This window comes from Anolis sagrei, chromosome 2, assembly GCF_037176765.1.
Source record: "Anolis sagrei isolate rAnoSag1 chromosome 2, rAnoSag1.mat, whole genome shotgun sequence".
In the NCBI taxonomy this organism is placed as follows: domain Eukaryota; kingdom Metazoa; phylum Chordata; class Lepidosauria; order Squamata; family Dactyloidae; genus Anolis; species Anolis sagrei.
The window spans coordinates 54328608-54353082 of record NC_090022.1 but is presented as its reverse complement, the minus strand read 5'-3'; the positions used below and the strand labels follow the sequence as shown (position 1 = coordinate 54353082).

At 39.1% G+C, this 24475-nt stretch overlaps 1 protein-coding gene across 5 annotated transcripts in view; it reads left to right on the top strand.

The window, feature by feature from the left end:
- The window catches only part of PLXNA1 (plexin A1), a 367927-nt gene that overhangs the window by 216256 nt on the left and 127196 nt on the right, over positions 1-24475 (top strand). For all 5 annotated transcript variants that reach the window (XM_067463505.1, XM_067463504.1, XM_067463508.1 and 2 more), the window contains exons 6-8: positions 1092-1215; positions 2302-2455; positions 3234-3333. In XM_067463505.1, coding sequence (XP_067319606.1) covers positions 1092-1215; positions 2302-2455; positions 3234-3333 — 378 coding nt within the window. The remainder of the gene's footprint in view (positions 1-1091; positions 1216-2301; positions 2456-3233; positions 3334-24475) is intronic.

The window sequence follows — 24475 nt, the reverse complement described above, 5'->3', positions numbered from 1 at the left end:
TAATAGATTTCTGTGACAAGACATTTCTTGTGACCTTTGGGTTACTATCTTCTATACACTTATTTGATAAGAAGTACAGGTTGAACATCCTTTATCTGAAAATCTGGAATGCTCCACAATAGTCCACATTGGTGAATGATATAATGACACCTTTGCTTTCAATTCACACAAACTTTGTTTCATACCCAAAATTATTTAAAATATTGTGTAAACAATTAGCCTTCAGGCTATGTGTACAAGGTACATCTGAAACAAATGAATTTCTTGTTTAGCCTTGGATCCTATCTCCAAAATATTTCATTACTTATATGCAAATATTGCAAAATTAAACAAAATTGAAATCCAAAGCACATCTGGTCCTAAACTGTTTGGGTATGGGATACTAAACTTGTGTTACCAGATTCAGTTAAGCAGATATGCATAAAACTCTGCTGTAGAGATGTTATATACATTTCACCTCAAAATTGAATTGGAATTTCATGATGGGAAAAAAATATATAAAAAGATGCCCATCTTTTATTTTTCAGAGCTAAAATATGAACCATTGAATACCACTACTATACTACCAAAATGGAAACAGATTTGTTTCTTATGGCAATTTATAATCTGTTTTGATAGCAAAGTTTAAAATAAATAAATAAATAAATAAATAAATAACATAAGAGAGATATTTACCCAAGCCTGAATCCAGTCGTTAGTCACAACTAGCTGTAGACTTATTGAATCAGTGCTATTTGCATGTATGTGGGCTTATTAGATTCACACTTACATATTTGGTCAGTAGTTCTGATTAACAATGGATTTAGTTCAAAGCCTAAACCAGATAGACAAAACTTTTTTTGTGGTTGCTAGAAAGGGGTGACAAAATATGCAGGTTTTTTTTTGTCATGTTATTAGCAGAATTTGAAAACTCTTATTGCACCAAAAGTTGAGCAGAACTCAATGACATCTAGCTAGAATGACAAGTAGATCACCAGTAGGGGGAAAGATACAGGTTTTTACTGTTGAATGTTGTGACACAACGCAACATTTTTTTTTCGTAGACAAAGGCCACCACAATCTCATGAATATTTGATTCTGCTTTCCCACAGCTGCTCACGGAAGGATAGGTGTGAACGAGCAGATGAACCTCAACGCTTTGCTTCAGACCTACGGCAATGTGTTCAGCTTACTGTTCAGCCAAAGAATATATCGGTCACAATGTCAGAAGTCCCGGTATGTCATTTAATATTGAACCCTATATTGGACTTGATTTGTTAGCATCATCTGATAGCAGTCTTGTCCTTTAGGAAGACAGTGTAAAATAAATAAAAATATAGTAGGCCTGCTGAGTGAACCCATAGATTCAGCTGAGTGCATGCTCTCCTCCACACGGGGAACCTTTTGCTTTTGGGATGTAGGGAAGGGGAAAAGAGATTAGATTAAATCCAGTTTGCCTGAAAAAAAACAAACAGAAAAATGTTAGAGCTTGGGAAGTAGTTAAGGAGAAAAACATCCACCACACTGCTGGCATCATGCTCCTTTCAAAGAGGGAATCCAGGCTCCATCCCTCATAGGTGGGAGAAGGCAAAATGCGGCCAGGATGCACCAAGCCCAGCTGCCGTGATTTCATGCTTACCCCTTCTAGGTAACATACCAGCCGCCCAGTTGAAATGCTTCTGCTCATTCCTTCATAAGGAAGTAATAGGTGGCTGGCCATACTTCCGGCGGCAAAGAAGGGGTTTGCCACCACTAAGTCCTTCTCCCTGAAATAATAACAATAATACTTTATTTATAGCCCACCCTATCTCACCGAGGGGACTCAATCCACCCCCATCCCCACACTTTCACACAACTCTACATTGACCATGATGGAGGCAGCCCAGATTCTTTCTTCTGGAAGTTTATGGTGGCAGCAACAGGAAGGAAGATGTCTTGAGATTTTTCTGTTTGTTTTGTTCAGCATGCTTGGTCTTAAACTTTCAACCCCCCTCTTTTTATCTGCCTCACACCCAAAAAGAGAAATACACACTATGAGAATTGGAGCAGGTCCTCACCAGTCATTCTGACCGCAGTCCGCCTCTTCTTCCCATGTCTAACCTAAAGAAAGTGCACCTGGTGGCTGGGAGTTGCCACTGCCTCAACTGCCTCAACCCCTATGCTATTTTATTAATAGAGATATTGGTATTAAATTTTTTCACTACATGAGTAGGGGAACCATTGCCCCGTGGATGCCAAGGGCTCTCTGTGTATTGATCTTGTTGTTAGAGTCTTTCTTTAATTGATATCTGAACAAATGTTTTTCCCTGTTTACTCTTTCAGCTGGTTCTGCAGGCCTGGAATGTCCCTGATCTTTCTGCCGGTGTGAATTGCTCATTTGAAGATTTTACAGAATCTGAAAGTCGCATTGAAGATGGTCGGATCTACTGTAGTTCTCCCTCTGCAAAAGATGTCATCCCTATTACTAGAGGACAAGGTGAGTTTGGGATGTTTTCCTAGCTGCATCTACCAAATCCTGAGCTGATGTTGTGGACAGTAGATTGCTTTGAGAAAATTCTGTAGGTAATATGGATTTTCAAAAACAAACAAACAAACAAACAAAAAAACCCAAACCCACATTTCAGTAAAACTGTAGTTTGGACATTTGATTTAGTACTTCATTGTAATATAACATTTTGTTTCAAACCAATTAATCCTCAGATGATATGGAAAGGTGCCTGTGTGAAATTTTGTGGGCATTCACTGGAAATGTAAGCAGTATTCATAAGTGTATTCTCAATTAGTGTCTCAAATGGCAAAAAATAATTCAGAAATGTGCAAACAATCTAATAATATTTCCCAGCTGGGAAAGAAGTGTCATTACATTCCCAGTGTTAAATCATTTAATATAGAGGGAGAACTATTGAGTCATGGGTATATTAAGGTATATTTCCCCCTCTATTTTCTTATTTCTAGAACTATACTAGATCATGACTGCTCTGGAAGGGGTGGCCAGCCACATACACTCTTGGCAGCCAAACCCCTGATTATTGCTAGACATTTAGAGAGCATCGTGGAAGGATCATATCCTTCTATCAATAGTCACTTTTTCCTCAACTGACTGGCAAGTGTATCTTCTGAGTTCAACTAAAACCAGTCCAGGTCTTGTGCACTTTCAGTTATGGCTAAACAGTGCATTCTGTTATTTTCATGCGTTCATGCAATTCAGTCTCTGCTACACAGTTGATCTATGTGGCTGTTTGGTTCTGTTCTAGGTGATAAGAGAGTAGTAAAGCTCTACCTCAAATCCAAGGAAACTGGGAAGAAGTTTGCATCTGTGGATTTTGTCTTTTACAACTGCAGTGTTCACCAATCGTAAGTAATGCAACTCCCTTTTCGCCTCCTCAGCGATTTCCTTCTTTTTCTAGGAGAAAAGTATGTGGCAGGAAGAATTAAATTGGGGGAGTGAGTTGGTGGATAGACATATGTGTACAGGATGAGACCTGGTTTAACACAATCAAGTGTTACTTGGGCTTGCAGTATTTAGTGAGCACTGGGCTATTTTGCCTTGCTTGTTCTTTGGACAAGGCATTTAGACATCAGAAGGTGCTTTTTTTCTTTCTCTTTGTGAAGAGAAGACGGATTCTGTTCCTCAATCAGTGTCATTAGAATTGATTTAGTCAGGAGCATCTGAGTAAACAAATTCAGCATAAATGTGCTGGATCTGTATAGACAGCTGTGTATGAATATATATGTATGTGTATGCATATTTAGTTTGCTGTGTGTGTTTTGTTTACTATGTGTGAATGTTGTTCTAATGTAAATCTGTGAAAATTGGTCTGCAAAGCCCTCCTTTGTATTTGCTTGCACATTTTGAAATTTAGGTTAGAAGCAGCTAAAGGGATCATGTAAGATGATAGAATCACCACTTGGAACCCTACAGAGCTGCTTTCAGTCTTGGTAGACAATATTGCAGGCCCAGAGTAGGAAGCTCCAGAGGGTCTAAAAACCGGTTTTCTGCCTCTGAGGACCCATTCTGGCTGCACCTACTGACAAAGTCAAGAAGTGAAAGAAAAACAAAGGAAAAAAAATCTGGAAATGGCCAGGAGTCAGTTTCTGGATTTGAAAAATTGGCTTTTTCATGATAGGGGAGGGGGAAAGGTGAACTACTGCTCTTAGATGCTTCTTTTATGACCGGAGTAATCTGTGGAGTTTTAAGGGCAAAGTGTCACAAAAAGGGCCACACTTGTCCCACTCTTACCGCAGGTGGACAAAGAATTTAACCTAAGTATGAAATAGCGTTCTCGTGCTCCTTGCGTAAGCATGCATATGGTAGAAGTTTACATTCAGGTACAGCAGGGGTCCTCAAATGTTTTAAAAAGAGAGACTGTTGGGGAAAAACATGAATGGATTTATACACACACTGCATATATATTATGTGTAGTGCCAAAAAAGAAAGAAAGAAAGAAAGAACAATACAGTATTTAAAATGATCAATTGTAGCAAACATAAACTTACCAGTACTTCAGTGGAAAGTGTGGGACTTCTTTTGGCTGACGAGATTGCTGTTGTTGTGTGCCTTCAACTTGTTTCAGACTTATGGTGACCCTAAATTTAAATTTTAGGGTGGGGGCCAGCTAAAGGACCTTGAAGGGCTGCATCTGACCTGCATGCCTTAGAATAATAGAATAATAGAATTGGAAGAGACTTCGTGGACCGTCCAGTCCAACCCCCTGCCAAGAAGCAGTTTGGGGACTCTTGATTTAATATAGCTCAAACCCTGCCTAGTATACAGTATAATCTCGCTTATCCAACATAAATGGGCCGGCAGAATGTTGGATAAGCAAAAATGTTGAATAATAAGGAGGGATTAAAAAAAGCCTATTAAATGTCAAATTACATTACCATTTTACAAATTAACCATCAAAACATCATGTTTTACAACAAATTAACAGAAACAGTAGTGTAATGCACAGCAACATTATGTAGTAATTACTGTATTTACGCATTTAGTACCAAAACATCACAAGGTATTGAAACAGCTGTGGATCTGGGCAGGAAACTGACTGCATTGGATAATACAGAACGTTGGATGAGTGAAGGTTGGATGAGAGAGACTCTACTGTATTCAGAATTGTAACTTGATTTTGATTCAGATTGTATTTAAAATTGAACCAAGTTTTTCATTTGGAAACCTATGAAGCTAGATTGCAGGTCTCCTAATAAGATACAGTTCAACGCAATGTGTAGGAGAGAACCAACTCCACAGTATTTAGTTGATTATCACAAAGGCAAAGCTGACTCTACTTCCTTAGTCTAGTACTAACTTTCTAGTGTTGGGTGTTGGGCATTGTGCTGGCATAGCGAAATGAAACATTTTTTTTGTATTGGAAACTATTTACCTAAAGACTCATGTCAAATGAAACAGAAAGGGAGTTATTTTTTAAATCTTGGCAGCTGTTTTCCAGGTTTATTTCTGTTTGCTAGATTTGCCATGTTTCATTCATAATAGCGCTTTTCTCTGACAGAAAAGATTTCCATGTGCCAAGTGACTATTCCAGATCTGTCCACCAAATGCTGCTGCAGTCCATTCATTTGCTTCTTGTGGTCTGTGACAGTTTGCAAAAACACAGCTCTGGGTTCTATCAGTCAACCAATTACAATTCCACTGTTTGATGGATTTTTAATGGGTTGACTGAGCAAACCTGGCAAGGAATAGCCACCCTTCCTAAACCATGTGTTACATTGATCCATGACTATGGGAAGATTAAAGTGTTGATTATACGTACTGCTTGTTCAGTAGCTGTGAAGAATTTAAGAATCTGAAGAGATGTTAGAAGTCAGTCTAGTCTAGTCTAGTCCAGCCTCACTGCAGAAACTGATAACTGCACTATCCCTGACAGATGACCTCTCAGCCTTTGTTAATATCACCATTAGCTCCAAAAATCACCTCTTCCACTATCAAGAAGGAATACCATTTGTAAGAAGTTTCTATGAGCCAAAGTCTAGCTAATTGCTGTTTGGTTTAATCCTGACCTCTGGAAATAAAGAGATCCACTTCACAACACCTACTCATCCTGCTTTGCTTCTACTCACCTCCACTAAAATTGCCCACAAATATTTCCATGCTTTCAATGACCTGTCACTTGGGCTCAGCATAATATCCAATTAGAGCTTCCAGTCTTTTAGTTAGACTTACTTTAGCTTCTCTTTTTAAAATATGAACCTAGAGTACTGAAAGCAGGTGCCTGGTCTTCCTCGTTGAGAACTCGATTTCTCTAGAAGCCAGGAGCAGTCTCTCCTCTCTCCTCACTGCTAAGATGTGTCACTTTTGACCTTGAAAGTAACAAGCTAAGCAAATGAGCTAATGCAGAACTGTGTTTATTAATTAAAAGAACAAAAACACAAAAATGTAAGATATTAATGATTTGCATGATGTAGTCTCACCTTTGGCGCTTTTGACCAATTATTCTAGAAATTGGCCCAGAAATGCCGCAGAGAGCTTCTTTGCTTTATTTTACCTATAAAATAAATTATAACTGCATCATTAGTTGTTCCTGCTTTTGTTGGCACCCACAGGCCACATGCCTTTTTCCTTTTTGTTCCTTCACACTTTTTCTTATTTTCCAAAATAATTTTCTCTTGATATCAAGAAATGGCTGACGGTTACCTGTTCAGGTTCAAAAACCTGAACCTTTGAAAAGTTGAGGTGACCATAGCAGTACATAGATTATTGGTTCCAATTTATTCTGTTTTGCTTGGACCTAACTTGAAATACTGTGTCCAATTTTGGGCAACACAATTCATGAAGGATATTAACAAGCTAGAATGTGTTCAGAGAAAGGTAACTAGGAGGATCAAAAATCTGGAAACCAAGCCATATGAGGAATGTCTTGGGAAGTTTAATTTGGATAAGATATAAATTGGGAGGTGACATTGATAGTAATCTTTAAATATCTAAAATGATTTATTTATTATTTATTTATTTCACCCCTTCCTTCTCACACACCCCGGGGGGGGGGGGGCAACGACTCAAGGTGGCTTCACAACAAGCAGTCATTCAAGTGCTAACCACAATAATAAATAAAATACATTTAAAACAATTTGATTAAACAACATTGCATTAATAAGACATTTGTTTAAAACCACGCAGGATTAAAATCAAAGTCAGGGTCAGTCCATTGTCATTCATATCACTTGAGTCTTATTCTCGATTGCTGCCTCTACTGTTCGAACACTTGGTCCCATAACCAGGTTTTGAGTTTCTTTCTATAGGACAGAAGCCACTCTGAACACAAACTAATTGATTTGTATTACAATAAAAGGCATTAGGCCCTGAACATTAAGAAATATTTCACAACACCTAAACATTAGAAAGAACTGACTCAGAAGATGGTGGGCTCTCCTTCTTTGGAAGACTTTAAGCCAAGGCTGAGTGGGTATCTTTCAGGAATGCTACAGTTATGTATTCTGTATAGTAGAACATTGGAATGTCTTTTGTTGCTCCTTCCAACTCTAACTACTTAATCACACTAGAGAATGGATCCACTTTAAATCCGATTTCTGCCTCCTGCAGAATTCTGGGGTTTGTAGTTTAGTGAGGCTGTTAAAGGCTCCTCCCTAAACTGCAAACCCCAGAATTCTGCAGGAGGCAGCAATGAGATTTAAAGTGGATTAATTCTCTAGTGTCATGAGGTCCTAAGGTTGTATGATTCTACGAACCTACGGTTTAAGGCTATTTCTGAATAAAGCCACACATTAATATTGTAGAATTGCAGTATGATGCTTTGAAAAGATTCAGGGGTAAGAGAAGATAATAATAAAACAATTAGAAGTATTGCCTGTAGGCAATAAAAAAGAGCAGCAATAAGATGGTAGTATTCTAAGAAATGCTGAGATACTCACAGTGGTTACTTCTATACCAGCAAGGGTGAGGAGAGTCTGTGATGACCTGCCTGTACTGGGAAAATATCCACACCCAGGAGGATATTCAAGGGTGTAAAAGCTGGACAGCAAGATGGAGCAGTCAGGGCACTCATTTGGGCCTCAGAATCTGAAATAGCCACAAAGGAGTTCTCCCTCAAGACCCTTTTCTGACAGGAGAGTAGCTCTTGGCTCCTGGGGGACAGTAGAAGAAGAGACAGTTTTGCGCTTGATGTTCTTCCTCACCTGTAGTCTCTGCGGACCCCTTTCTCACATTCTCCTCTCTATTTTCATGTTCTCAGCATTATACCATTGTTCAAAATATACATGCATAAAATCACACAAATGTGATCTTTACAAAATCAAGTAGAACTATTTGGAAAGAGTGGGTGGGCTGTAAGTAATCTTGTTCCAGGAGGGCAAAATGACAGAAGCATCATTTTAAAGAATAAAAATTAAATGTGTGTGGAACACAAAATGCAAACAATAATTGTGGCTGATAATTGCGGTATTTTAAAAATCATACAATGCTTGTATTAATATTTATAAAATCACTGTAGAGTTCTTGATGACGGTGGCTGTTTATGAGTCTTATTTCCTTATTCTTCTGCTCCCCCCTGGCTTTAACAGTATTTGTAAAGGAAGGTTGAACAAGCTGCATTCAGGTAAAAAGAAATTAAATGATGTTTGTCAACATGTATTAGATGCAGTTATTTAGTGTGACATTTGGTCTTCATTTTGCCTGCAAGGAATTTATCATGGCAGTCCTTATTTTAGGGAAACTGCTTTTAATCAGTCTTTCTTTTTTCTTTCTTTACAACATTTTCTAAAATTCCAGATAAGATACTCTGTTTTTGTCCCCATTTTTGCTCTTCTCCTGAACTCTGTAAATCTCCACTAGACTTGTAAACTCTGCGGCATGCATTAGCCTGTTTTCCAAGCGGAGGAATGCAAGGTCTGGCTTCATGTCTAAAGGGACCTTGTAGAGGAAAATCAAATTCTTAGTGATTTTATACCTTGGATTTTTCATTATCCTACAAGCATATAGTAGAACAAGGATTTTTTCATTTCATTAGATATATTGGAGCTGACAGAACTAGTGTCATACTAAAAAGAAGATAAGAAGAGCTGTGGTTAATTGGATCAAAGGTCATTTAGTCTGGCATTCTCTTTCAAGCAGGGGACATCCAAATATTGCTGGATACTTGCATAAGGCATCAAAGGAACAATTATATCTTTGTTCTTTTCCCCAGCAACTGACAGACACAAGTAGAACAGTTATTACGGTAAATAACTATGGGTAGGCATGTCTTCTGTAAACAGCGTAGTGACTGCTGCTCTGATAAATCTGACAGAAGAGGCACATTGGGCTGTGTCTCTGACCTACAAGTATTACATGTTGCTCCGATATGTTTTGACGTGACCACTTTCCAGTTGGTTATGCTGGCAGACACTTTCTTGGCAAGCTGCCATGAAACTATTATTTATGGCACTTAATTTCTAGAAGGTAGCTTCCCAGTGTCTCCGGTAGAACACCTGGGTTCCTATGACACATTAGGATGTGCTATAGTTTCTTCTTCTTCATTATTTACCTATCACAGAATAATTGCACAGCAGAAAGGGAAGACGCATTTTAACTGGAATGTCAATATTACAGATTTCTAAAGATTCAGCCCAGGCTTCACTGTGACCTGCCCTAAGACCCCTTCGGGGTTGAAAAGGGTGGTATACAAATACTGCAAATAAATAAATACTTCATTTATACCCCTCCACCATCTCCCCAAGGGGACTCAGGGTGGCTAACATGAGGCCAAACCCAAAAATTACAATAAATTCACATAGAGAACAACTCTGTCTCTCAAACAACAGGTCCCACTTTCAGAGCACAACGGATAATAACATCAAATCAGATGCAAACAATAACAAAATAATACAATAGAGTAAACACAGGATATAAAGTAAGATAAGGAATGGAAATAAATAAATAAATAAAAAAATAAATAAATAAATAAATAACACTGTTTACCTGTGGGAAAAAATGAAATCTTCTTGTTGATCATGCCTGGAAATATTGAGGATAGTTACTTCCCAGTATCTACGTAGATTGGTCAAAGCACATCTGAAGTAAAAATTTCCTGATTGGCAAGATCTTAACCACAGCCCTTCTGTAAGACAGAGATGATACCATGGGGCTTGTGCTCTGAAAGTGGGACCTGTTGTTTGAGAGACAGAGTTTTTCTCTATGTGAATTGTTCTTTCAAGGAATGCCATCCATATATACATGTTCCCATACGAATCTATGGGGGACAGTTGATTAGTAGAGCAGTGCACCATAAAAACCTTGATCCAAGAACAATGGGTGCAAATCAAATTGTCAATATGGATTTTATAGAACAATCAGAAAACCGCCTTGAGTTGCCGACAGGCTGAGAAAGGCGGTATACAAATACAGTAAATAAGTAAGTAAATAAATAAATAAAACTTTATATACTGTAACTCTTCCTTTGGCTGGATGTTGCATTACATAGAGCAGTATAATGAAGGAAGGTGTTTTGCAGAATGCTGTAATTTCCAGAATTAAAATGAAAACTTTTATTTAATGATCATGAAAGTGTATGCATTGATAGGATCGTGGTTTGTGTTTAGGAATGGGCCCAGGCGTATGCATCCCCATAATGCATGGGCCTCGGCAATATGAGACAGTTAATGTACCGTTTAAAGCCAACTTCAAATGATTAAAATGACTCCACTCCAAGAATCATGAGCCATCCAGTGACTTGTGTTAATTGGAGGTGCTTCAGCAAAGTTGGCATAGTCAGTTGACACTAGCTGGAGAATGTCTGTCATCTTTGCATCGGTTCTCCAAAATCTTATGGGTATTTGTGGGGCAAATAATAGTACTAATAGTACAATGTGTCTACTGGCCTTGCATTTTCTCACTCTGATGTTTTGGACAATATGAATTCTCTGTACAGTAGAGTCTTGATTATCCAACATAAACAGGCCTGCAGAACGTTAGATACGCGAAAATGTTGGATAATAAGGAGGGATTTAGGAAAAGCATATTAAACACCAAATTATGTTGTGATTTTACAAATTAAGCACTAAAACATCATGTTTTACAACAAATTGACAGAAAAAGCAGTTCAGTGCATGTTGACGTTACGTAGTAAGTAGTATATTTATGAATTTAGCACCAAAACAGACAAGGGTTCTTTCTTTCTCCCACTCTGGACATTATTCCGGGTGGGAGGCAGACTGTGTTGGATAATACAGAATGTTGGATGAGCGAAGGTTGGATAAGCAAGACTCTACTGTATTTTTCTTATTGGATTTTTGAAAACAGAGTGAAATTATATCAATTCTAAAAGACTTCCACTCTAATTCTGGAAGACCTCTGAAATGAAGTTGGATCAACACCGCCATATATTGCATTATAGACCCACATAAGGCAGCTGAGTGCAGTTCATGCATTATATGGCACTATGGATCCAGCCTAAGACTAATAAAAAAGAAAGGGACAGCTATTGAGAATGTTTTAACTTGTATGCAGAACACATCATGCGATGTGCGGGGCTTGATGAATGCAAAGCTGGGGTAAAAATTGCTGGAAGAAACATTAACAACCTCAGATATGCAGATGACACCACTCTGATGGCCGAAAGCGAGGAGGAGCTGAGGAGCCTTCTAATCAAGGTGAAAGAAGAAAGCGCAAAAGCTGGGTTGCAGCTAAACATAAAAAAAACCAAGATTATGGCAACAAGAATGATTGACAACTGGGAAATAGAGGGAGAAAATGTGGAGGCCGTGACAGACTTTGTATTTCTAGGTTCAAAGATTACTGCAGATGCAGACTGTGGACAGGAAATCAGAAGACGCTTACTTCTTGGGAGGAGAGCAATGTCCAGTCTCGATAAAATAGTGAAGAGTAGAGACATCAGACTGGCAACAAAGATCCGCCTAGTCAAAGCCATGGTATTCCCTGTAGTAACCTACGGATGTGAGAGCTGGACCTTAGGGAAGGCTGAGCGAAGGAAGATCGATGCTTTTGAGCTGTGGTGCTGGAGGAAAGTGCTGGGAGTTCCTTGGACTGCGAGAAGATCCAACCAGTCCATCCTCCAGGAAATAAAGCCCGACTGCTCATTGGAGGGAAGGATACTAGAGACAAAGTTGAAGTACTTTGGCCACATCATGAGGAGACAGCAAAGCCTAGAGAAGACAATTATGCTGGGGAAAGTGGAAGGCAAAAGGAAGAGGGGCCGACCAAGGACAAGATGGATGGATGGCATCCTTGAAGTGACTGGACTGACCTTGAAGGAGCTGGGGGTGGTGACGGCCGACAGGGAGCTCTGGCGTGGGCTGGTCCATGAGGTCACGAAGAGTCGGAGACGACTGAACGAATGAACAACAACAACAAATTGAGAATGTTAGAGTATCCATATTTACCACAGAAAAGCAGTTATGAAGGTAACGTCTCATGATTTTCAGAAATGCTAACAAGTTCTAGAGGGGGATAACAGTTTATTCAATCATGTGGGATAGGAATGAGATAACATAGAGTAGAAAGTGATCAAGCTAGGAAGATCCCCTAAGGCAAAATCAGCACCTCTAGATGCCTTTGGAAGAACTCAGAGTGTAAATGCATTATAATAATTTAAATCTGAGGTTGTCAAGGTATCTTGGCCTTACAGAGCATGAGTCAACCATAGGCAAGGGCTTTGGTTTTATTTATTTTATTTGGCAACGTAAGCAAGTGCTTATTTTTCTCACTGAAGTTAAAGATGCCAAATTACAGCTGGATTGTATTTGTATTTTTAAAGGATTACTGTCTATGGACAGAGTCTTTTGGGTGCAGTTATAGAAAGAGACTTCTTCTCAGAGTACTTTTGCAGCCTCAAAATAGCTGTCTGCTGTTCTCATCAGGAAGGAATCATAGCTCATTGGTAGAATGTATGTTTTACATGTCTCAGGCTTACGGATAGGCATTCCCAGTTTAAAGAATCAGATAGTGGGTGATGTGAAAGACCTCTGATTGTGACCCTGAAGAGCCACTATCAGTCAAAGGGATAATAATGGGCTAGCTGGACAATTACTTTGACCAAGTATAAAATGTTTGTATCTGTACAGTTTTTGCGATCTCAGTATACTCCACTCCCAAAGCAAACAACTCAGGCTTGGTTATCATTTCTTTTAGTTCACATGTCTGGAATACCTTGTGGAAAGTAAAAGATACTGATACAAGGCAGAACCGTTTAATAATGGCACCTTTTTCAAAAGCTGCTCCTGATAGGGAGACAGATAGTCTCCGACTCTGTCTTGCTAAATATCCTATTGATAGAGGATGGGTTTACAGCTTGATTTTATGAATACACCAGTGAGTTGCTCTGGGTTGAGCTTGCCAATATTTTCTGTACATCTTGAAGAAAGAGGTGGAACTGCTCTCCTGCCCTGCATTATGGTTATAGTGAGAAGGATTGCTATGGTGCTAGGAATTAGGCTGCCATCACACCTCTCAAGACAGATTATTGCATTCCCACCAAATCATTATTGTTTCTTAATGTAGCTGCTCCACAAGATATTTGTCAAAGCCAGGCCCATGCCGTATCTAGAAGCTTGCAGAAACCGATCTAATTTTGTGTTAAAAACTTGCCTTAAGAGAAACTTGTTACTGGTGGCCTAATTTTAAGCATAATGTGGCACAAAAGCTTTTGTGAAGGGGTGTGGCTTTATAATGGAAACATGGGTTTTAATTGCTGCCTGGTTAGATGCAACTAGGTTGTTCCTGGTTGTTATAAAACCAAACTTAGGATGGCAACAAACCTGAGTAGTCAGGCTGAAGTTTGAGGATGCAGCCATCCTAAAACTACTGCAGTGTACATGGATATTTTTTCCAATGCACTTCTGTGGGTTTAAATTTATATAGAATTTAATTGCACAACAGAGCTTTCCACAGCCATTGTGAAAAATTAGATAATTTTTGATAAAGTTTTTATGTCAGTAAAACTTTATCAAATAAGTCACATACCATCTTCGCAACATGTTGCAAGGTTCTTTTTTGTGAGGCACATTGTTTCTGATCTGCAGCATACAAGTTGTAGAAGGCCCAAGTTCTAGCAGATATCTAAGATGCTTCTCATATATATTGTTTCATATTCCCTACAGTTTGGGCTGTATATTTCAGAACCATAATGGGAGATCAGTCAAGCTATCAATAGAATGGCGCATAGCCTAATATTTTGTGGTGAGTTGTAGAGCAAGTTGAATTCCTGTGATGAATTTTTTTTGCAATGAAGAATAAAATTACAATTTGCATGGGATATACATGGACAACACTTTCAAAACATGCCAAGTTACACTAGACAGAGTAGGGAATAGATGAGATGTCCATTTTGTTTGTCCTTATGTTTTTAGATTATTTTTTAAAAACCACTTATATTTGTATTATGGTTGGTTGAATTAGTTGTGCTAAGAAACTGGTATATTTGGGACCAAATCATGGCCTTTCAGGGAGAGAGAGAGACAAACTGTAAAGGGATGGGCATGAACTAGAACCCAGCAGACTGTCCAGTGGCATTTTGGCCTTTTCTAACTGGCAAAACAACCTCTTGAGTGTTCCTTGCCTAATAAAACTTTGAAAAAATAATTGGATCACTATAAGTCAATAGATGACTTCAAGGCACATAAACTTAAAGATGTCTGACAAGTTGTAGTACACAGTGACCATTATGCGGAGTGATGGCATTTTAATCCCAGTCATTTTGTGAGACAATTGTAAGGGTTTTTGCGGTAGATGGGTGTAGTTTGGTGGGGAGTAGTTGCGATTCTCTGCCAGATAGTTCTACTCCACTCTGTGAATTGCAGTGCTACAGCTCTTTAGCAGATAATTTTTCATTAATCTACAAATCTTAGGTTTCTTAGTTTGCAGCCATGACAGTTAATGTAGTATGAAAGAACTGCTATAACTGTGTAGTATAGAGGTGCTCTGAGACAGATCATCAGCTAGGACAAGCAGGACTCTGTCTACCTTCACACATCATTTGGAATGTCATTGAAGGGAAAAGTTATGAATTACCCCCTTAGTTCTTGGCACAAATTATGTTCTCAGATCTTTCATCATCTATATATTCAAATTAATAGAAAAAAATAAACATTATTTCATAGCCTCATAACTGCACAATGCATTATAGTAAATTCTCTTTTTACAGTGCCACATGTAAGTATAACAGCAGAGATATAGTCAAGAAAATTGGTCCAGGAAACCTCAAAAACCAGAGCCAGCATGCAGATACTATTTCCATCAGTATGGAATGTGCGTGTCATTTTCTTTTCCAGTGTGCTTCTTGTCGACAGATGCTTTCAGTAGTACTTGCCCCTTTCTTCACTGAATTTATGCTCTATCTTTCTCTTCTTCTGACATGGTTTGTATAGAAATGTGTTGCTTCTGGCAAGGAATCTACCCTTTACGCCTTTCCACAGTCTTTGTAACACCCATTATGACAGAAATGAAATTGCTTATGTAAAATACTCATACTATCCCCCTCAAAAACATTTTTCGATTTTCTTATGTCCTCATTCTTTCTTCCAAGTCAGCTTTCATAGCCTTCTTCATCCTTCCTCCTCCTCCTCCTCCTCCTCTATATACTCCTATCCCTGTGCGTTTCCTTGCTTAGGCTTCTCCCAGTGTAATCCTCCTCTCTGGGTGTGTGGTTTGCTCTTACTCTCCATCAATGAACTTTTGGTTTGGAAAGCAGGAGATAAGGAAAGGAATTGTTTTTCATATCATGAGGATATTAAATACAGGAGGGAATGTATGTGGGAAGGTAGTGGTGGTTTTCCACATGCTCTAGAGCAGGCATGGGCAAACCTTTTTGCCTTGGGGCCACATTGGGGGGCTGGACTGAGAGGGCTGGGCCAGGAGGGAGGGCAGCCAGGCACGCACTGGGTGGGATGGGCCCGGGAGGGAGAGGGTCTGTAAGAGAGTGGAGCTGGGAGAGGTAGTGCAGAGCCCAGGTCATCCTCAGGTTTTCCTCCTGGCATAAGGATGGGGCTGCTCTCCCTATCCTTATGCTGGAAGGAAAATGAGAAATGTGGCGAATGCCTCGATATTCCCCCATTATCCTTCTTCTGATCTTCAGGCTGTCTTCTCAGCATTATGCCAGGAGGAAGGCAAGACAGACGGTGGCCAGGAGCACTCCAGAGGGCTCTCAACCACTGTGTACCTTACTTGGGCCATCCTCTTGGCATATGGATGGGGCTGCTCATACCATCATTATGCTGGGAGGAGGGCGAGACATGTGGCAGCTGAGAGTGCTCCAGAGGGCTCTCAGCTGCTGTGTGCCTTCCTCTCCCATCCTTTGTGCATAAGGATGCGGCAGGACACTGTGTCCCTATGCTTAGAGGACAGGGAAAAGGAGGAGGACCTGAGGTAAGCACCCCAGAGGGCTACATCCGGCACCAGCTTTAGTTTGCCCATACCTACTCTAGAGTGAGTGAGGTGATACTCACTGTTGGTGGTGTAAACAGTAGGCAGTTTCCCTTGACATCAGAACACTCTAAATAAGTGGCAGATGTGTTCACAAAAGGGACAGTTGAGAAGTGGTAGGCTTCTGTATTGCTCACTTGTCATAGTTTGTCATACTCATACTATCTTATGCTACAAAGCCGTGTGTGTGTGTGTGTGTGTGTGTATTGGAGTACTTATTGGGACTCACATATTTCTCTACCAAATTGCATTGATCTCATTGGTAGTGTAATTAGCTATGGCTTAGTTAAACTGTATGATTTTGGGGGCTGTTGAACTTATTGGGACTCACATATTTCTCTACCAAATTTAATTGATCTCATTGGTAGTGTAATTAGGTATAGCTTAGTTAAACTGTATGATTTTGGGGGCTCCTTTGGTTCTAGTTTGATCCCAAAAAAGAATGTCGCAAAGATGACATTTACTTTTAACAAGCTTTTGTTGATATGATTTTAAATTGTTTCAAGGATTCATCACCAATATATTGGGTAGTACCGGACTGAGTAAAATGCCGACATTTTTTCTTAAAAATCAGAGTTACTTGCCCCAGTTTAGTCTCTCTCAACCTTCTTGCCTGACTGATTGGGACAACTGCAAGATGAGTACTGATATCACAGTTTGTTTGCTTTTCTCTCAGTGCAAGGTAATCATGGAGAAAAAGATTGGCAATGCTCTCATTTGAGTGTTGTAGCATCATAACTAGAATAAATATAATGGCATGGGATGTGCTCTTAGGAGAATTGAAAAACGCAGAGGCTGTTTGAATAGGCACTGCAACAAGACCCAAACTGCTGAGCAGAAGGGAAAACGTGAAGGAAGAAATGTATTTAAGATCAGATGGCCCAGAAACAGTTCCTTAGAATCCATTTAAAATTTAGTGCTGTAAAGCAGACAGAAAAAGTGACATATGCTAAAAAAAATCCCAAAGGTATCTAGGAAGATAAAGTTACTGTTGCGTATTAGGTTAGCTCGCAGATTTGAGCTGAGTTTATTCCCAGCCTCTTTGTATGGCAGTCAGATATTAACCCATGTGCAAGCTGTAACTAATATCAGTTCTAAAAGCTGTTGCAGTTAGACAAAATATTGTAGGAGGGCTGTCGTATGGTTTGCTGTAAGTTAGTTAAACATCATGAAATGGCAACTTAATGTGGATGGAGGTTGGGGGTTGGAAGGGCAAAACCATTCTGTTGATTTCAAAATCAAAGTATTACTGAGTTGAGTTTCTAATCAGAGAAACTGAAAAACACCACAACATAGTGTAAGTAATTGCAATTTATGGACCCCCCCCCCCCCCCGGTGGCGCAGTGGGTTAAACCCCTGTGCCAGCAGGACTGAAGACCGACAGGTCGCAGGTTCGAATCCGGGGAGAGGCGGATGAGCTCCCTCTATCAGCTCCAGCTTTTCATGCGGGGACATGAGAGAAGCCTCCCACAAGGATGATAAAAACATCAAATCATCCAGGCGTCCCCTGGGCAACGTCCTTGCAGACGGCCAATTCTCTCACACCAGAAGCAACTTGCTCCTGACACGACAAAAAATAAATAAATTGCAATTTATAAATTCAAGTCACAAGATTTGATGTGACATATGATACAGTTTATTATATCATTGTATGTACATAAACTACAAATAAGGACGTCTCTTAGAATGGTGTCAATGCTGTAGTGGTCTGGTGTGCTTGCTTCTGAATTGTTCTCTCGTTTGACAGGCTGACTCTTGGATTCTGCCCTGTAGAGGTCTTTCTTTTGAGACAGAAATTTCTGGAATGATACATTTCACTCCTTGTGATCTATTCTGGTTTCCCTAGTCTTTAAAATAAGTTAACTTCTATGACATGGTATTCCTTTTAATGCATGCTATTGTTATTTTCCTACTGACTTTCCCCTACTTTTAATTCTGTCATACGTTAGTTTATGGAGGATCTGCAGAGCAAAGCAGAAGGATGTCAGAGGAAAGAGGAACTCAGCTGTCTAGTAAAGAGCCAAACAATAGAAATTGCAGTATGCTAGGATACTGGTAGTCCTTGTATGCCAATTGTGTAATTGAGGTTAGTGGGTCAAAAAACCTTCTGCAAGCCGGAGCAGGTTATGTAACCAGCAGGATGCTTTATTCAAGTAATCCACATGGCCCGATAAAGAGTTGCACAGAGCAGAATCCAGAGGGGCTGAAATATATTTAAGAAGCAAACATCCCAGGGCCTTTTTTGATTAAAGTACAGGAGGTTTGCATATTACACAAGGGATCGATTCCAGGATCTTCATATGATATGGAACTTGGTTTTTCTTACCTGAAATAGATATTATCCTGAGCTTCTGGCTGACTCTGGAGGATCTTAAAAATATCCAGAGAACTGTTCCCTCTAATGCCCCAGTATTTATATTTACATTTTAAATGTACTAAACGTACTGTGCCGTCGCGCCTGGGGCTATAGAGAAAGAGGCATGGACGTAACTGCTTTCCCCAGGGGATTGCTTTCTTGCCCTCCTTTAGGGAAACTGGAACTCCCAAGGACCAGAACACAACAGTTAACTCGAAATGATGATTATTGTTAACAGTTCTCTTTCTTTGACACAAACTTTATGTTTCAACTGGGAAAAGATACTTTATAAACTCTAAGTCCAGGGTCCTAGGAGTAACAAGCTGAGAAGCTTTTCCTGTTCCCTCTCTCTCAATGGCTATGGATGCCGGAGCAAACCACAACCCCAGTTCAGTGGCCTAAGCTGAAGGACAAGACCTTCCTATGGTGCCACAGAACCGGTGTGAAGGCGCCTGAGATCTTCACAATTCTATTCAGGGTGGTCTGAACATAAAGAATAAGACTCAGGGGAAATAAACCTAAGAACTGTTAGTAAAAAATGCCTTGACCAGGGGCTTTTGGGCCAAGCTTTTGGACACGTCCATCCAATGAGTCTTTAACTGAGGTAAAAAGGGTGAGGGAGAAACCTTCCCTTTCTCCCTTGGAAGGGGCGGAGCCTAAACAACTGAACTGGGGAAACAAACCAATTGGTGAACAACAACAATAAATTGACAGCTATAATAACCAATGAAATTTAACTATACATGTACAAGGTAGACAGAAATAAAATGGCAGTTTAAAATCCTGCAACTAACTTCAAAATATATGAGGCGCTACACGTGCCGTCACACATACCAAGTTCATATGAAACTGTAATTTTTATTTTCTGTGCTGGTCTATGACCGAAATAAATGAATTGATTAGTACCCCAGTGCAATTCTGTAGTCAACTTCTGGTAGAACATCCAATGGATGTTGACCATACAGTCATGTTGGAGACGTAGAGAGAACACTTCTCTAGGGATTTTCTAGGTCTTCCAAAGCAATGCTATTTTCTTCAAAGTTCTTTGTGTATAAATAAAATCACACTAAACAACCCACTGTTCAGCTTTCTTAAGTGGTCCTTAGAAGCATATCCTGCTCACATTTATAAATATACATTGAAACATAGTTTTGGCCAACCCATCGAAAGAACAGGATCCATTAGCAGAGCAGCTCCTTTAGCCTCTTGCATGCTTCTACATTCTTGTATCCCTGGTCAGTTGTTGCAATTTTTGTACGCAAGATGAACTGATCAAGAACCTTGGGAGACCATTATTCTAGCAATATTAGTATTTTCATTTCCGTATTAAATTTATGAGTTGCCTTTCACTTCCAAAGAAGTTTTGAAGTGTCAGTAAAGATCTTTAGCTATTATAACAGTGAAGTGCATAATACAGCTATGAATACAAGATGGACAAAACTTCATCTGAAACAGCACAGAAGTTAAAATGTTCATACTCACCTCATTCATTAACAATCTCTTTCTTCCTCCCTGGAATAGACACTACAGAGACACTGCTTTACATTTAAAGCCTTTTAGAAAACAGAGGAAGAATTTAAATATCATAACTGCTTTCTACATTATATGCAGAAAGGTGAATTCCTTGTGGAAACCTATTGGAAACTTATTTTTCCAACATGAGAACTTTGAAAACGCCAAACTTTCCCCATATTTTTACAGCTGTTTCCCACTAGATGGCATCATGCCCTCCACTTTACAAAATCTCCCATATTGCTTTGGGAGTTTAAGTGATTTTTATAGCGCTGCTCCCAGAGAAATAATTGATGCCTGGATGAATGCCAAATCATACAAATCTTCGTTTGTGGTAGTGCAAAGGTGAATCATGATTGTTTTGAAACACTCAAGATTTGTAGCGGTTGATTTCCAATGTTGTGCAACCCATGTAATGATGATGGGATTCAAAGAAATTAAATCAGTTCTAATTGGATCTAGATATTTATTGTAGTTTAATTCCGATTTTACCTCACTGTTACTATTTAATTGTTTTTTTTAATTATTTTTTTAACTTGTCTAGTGTGGGATTTTAGCCACTTTGAGTCTCCATGGGGAGAAAGGCATGGTATAAATAATAATAATAATAATAATAATAATAATAATAATAATAATAGATACAGACTCTGAAATGCTAATGGTGGTTTTGCCATTATTATTTATCATAGAATATTTTAAATATAGTAGACATTATATGGGGGAAAGTAAAAATGAAAATATGTCTAGGTAGCTCACTAAGCAGGGGTCCACAAACCTTTTAAGCAGAGGGCCAGTTCATGGTTCCTTGGACTATTGGGGGGTGGGTGGGTGGGGGACTATTGTTAGAAAAAAAGATGATTGAATTTCTATGCACCACTGCACTAATTTTATTTGTAGCGCAACAAAATGAAAGAACAATACAATGTTTAAGATGAAGAGCCATTTTAACCCACATAAACTTACCAGTATTGCAATGGGAAGTTTGGGCCTGCTTTTGACTAGGTAATTAGGATTGCTGTTGCGTGCCTTCAAGTTGTTTCAGACTTGGGACAACGGTAAACCTAATGTTTAGGGCGGGGGATGGGTAAATGACCTTGGAGGGCTCATCCAGCCCACAGGTCTTAGTTTGGAGACCCCTGTTCTAAAGAGACAAGGTAATTAGGCATTTCAAAATACCATTTTGTGGTTTGAAATGAAAATAATATTTCAGTTTATCCTTTTCTCATCATTAAAAAAGCAGGTGCCTTTTTCCTGATTCAGGATCAGATCGTTTAACTTCTATTCCTTCTTAATCAGAAATATAGAAAGATTAGTAGTTGTAAGAAACCATTTGAACGAGCTGGCTTGAGTATCTTGAAGAGATACTTGTGTTTTGTTTTATACCAAAATTAGGTCTCAGTCTTACATAAAGCTAGTTTATCCAGAGGTATATATTTCTTCTTCAAAGTTCGTTATATTGTGAGAAGAGAATTATATGCTTCAATCATAAAGAATGACATTCAGTTCGTAAATAAAGAGAGCAAATAATGCTTACGCTAGGACAGGAAAGATAGAACAGATGGTTTCATGCTGCTAAACAAGCTGCCATAAGTACGTAAGGAGATGGCATTGACGTATGGACATTGGGGGTCTACGCTTAAACTTGCTGTTAAGTCCAGTCGATGGTCACAACAATCTCATCATTTTAGCAGAAGCAAAACATCTTTGTTTCTACTATGCCCTAATAAAAGGAAAGGGTTTCATTGGATTCCTTTGAGATGATTAACCAAGCCCATACTTGTTGGGTTTTCCAACTGAGGAGAGACATGCTGTGTTCCCAGTCTTAGTGTTTGTTGAAAAAATATTAAGGAGAAACTTTCTGAAGAAAAGTCAGCTATTAATTGGTGCAGTGGTGATATTTGCACAAGACTGACTCCTTAATGAGGTAGCTCCCACAGACAGAGTTTCCTGTGTTCATTTCAAAGACAGGAAAGTAACTGTGAAGTCTAATTACCTCAGTATATGAAACAGTCAAACACTTTTTTGGTGGTAAAATATATCCACTTTCTTCTCTAGAACTATTAAATCTCTTGGACTTAAAGACTAAAAAAGTCTTGATGCTAGAATGATGTATTTTTGCATGGTTGTCATCTCATTCACAATATGATTATGACTGCATTCAGTTGACTCATGCACATATAATGGTAGAGTGAAGACAAAACCCAGAAGTGTAATCTATGCATGTATTATATGTATCTCTGTTACACCCAGATAAACTGAATTATTCAGTTGTTGGCTGTCGTGGGATTCTCCAGAAGAAGAAACGGTTAGGACTTCATTTTTGCACTGGGCACTTATCCAAAAGGTTCATACAACTATAGATGCAAAGCTGAATGCTTGATGGATGAGTTATTTATGCTCGAGATGGCTGTTTTGCCACTGCTTTTCCTTGATAAAATGTAGAATTTCAGTGATAGTAATCAACAGGACAAAATCCACTGACATCACTGGAGTGGAGTCTTATGATGTCAACAGCCACTCAAACAATCACAGCCCCACTCTTTTAATAATTATATTTTGATAAGAAAAATTAAGATATCTGAGGTAGTCCATATGAGCCTTTAGACCTATTTATTTAGTGTTTTGTTGGTGACACTGAGGTGATGTTCTCCCTCATTACACAATAGGTAGTGTTTTACTAGTGAAATGAAGAACTCTTGGCAGGTTCTTTGTGTAGCACTAACAGATAAGGGATTATGCAATGGATTTTACCGTGGGAGAAACAAAACAACTTATTTCTTGATTGGATAAGTGAATGTGACATGCTTCACTAAACCAGGCTGTGTTTATTTTGAAGCGCTTTGCTGTATCTGCAGTGGGCATCCCAACTCATCTTGATTGCACCACTGTATAAATTGGTTTGAGGAGAAATGCATTATTTGTGGCTTCAACTGCAAGTTGCAGTCAGGAGAAATAGCTCCCGAATTACTTTTTCATGAGATTGGCTTGGCACCTTGCATTTCGCACCACACCAATCTCAACAAGTGATTGTCTCCTGATGTTTTTAGATTGATAATACTGAGAAGAGAAGAGGGAATGGAATATAGCTCTTCCTCTGAATAGTTTTTCTGGTTGAAAACTTCTGCCTTGGCTTTCTCACGTGATCTGCCCCCTTTCCCCTTTCCCTCTTCCATCTTATTCTCTGCATGCTAAGCTCCATAATGACTTTTTTATGAATAGGTGATAGTTGAAAACAGAATGCATTTAGAGAAAAGGCCACAAATCAGTATTTTAGCTATGCCAGTATAATTGTTTTAATGTAATTGTTTATTATTTATATGATGATAGCTTTGTTTGGTGCTTATGTGAGGCCACCCTGAGTCCGCTCTTCGGGGGAGAAGGCCGGGTTAAAGGGTATGAAATAAATAATAATTAAATTGTGCTCTCATGTCCTAATGCATCTTAGAGGCTGGGATTATTTTTGATATTTGTGATTTAGCAACAAAAACTGATACCCTGACCATAAAAAAAAAGGATGTTGTTGCTTTGAAATAGAAAAAGGAAGTGTTTCCTTCTGTTTTTGCTCCAGTTGGATTTCCCAGCCCAACTTGGGGGACAAAAAAGTTCTGATTCCTCTTCTCCCCAGTGTAAGCGAAACAGAGCCAAGTGGAACAAATGAGCAACTAAGCCTATAAGGAGAAACAGAGCCTCTGTTTCTCTTCGCATTGGAGAGCAGAGGATTAAATTGTTGTCAGTCTGTGTCTCAACTCACATGGGAGTTAGCACAGACCATGCTGCCAGCCTTCAAACACTGATTGCACACTTCAAAGCACAACCCTTGCTAATAGATGCTGAGAAGGACCACAAGAAACAGGGATGTGATTTCAAAGGGAGAACTGAGAAAAGTGGGAAATACACAATTAAAAGGGGAGAGAAGAAAACTATGTTCTTGTAAAAATACATGGATTTGAACCATGTTATCAGAGACAAAGCAGCTGCCTTGTATGCAGAAGTGGACAATTTGAGTGGGTAGAAGATAATGTAAAAGAAAGCACTTCAGTACATTGCTGCATAATCAGATGAAAGACATTACTGAACTGTTACCCTGATCCATACTTTTGGTAATAGTATAATTTTCCTATGAATGACTCTACGTTAAAATTCAAAAGATTTTATCCCCTGAAGTAGAGGCCTCTTGTTTTGCCTTCTATTCATTAAAACTGGCTTTCATAAAACCAAAAATAAAGCCCATGAAGTCTGTGATT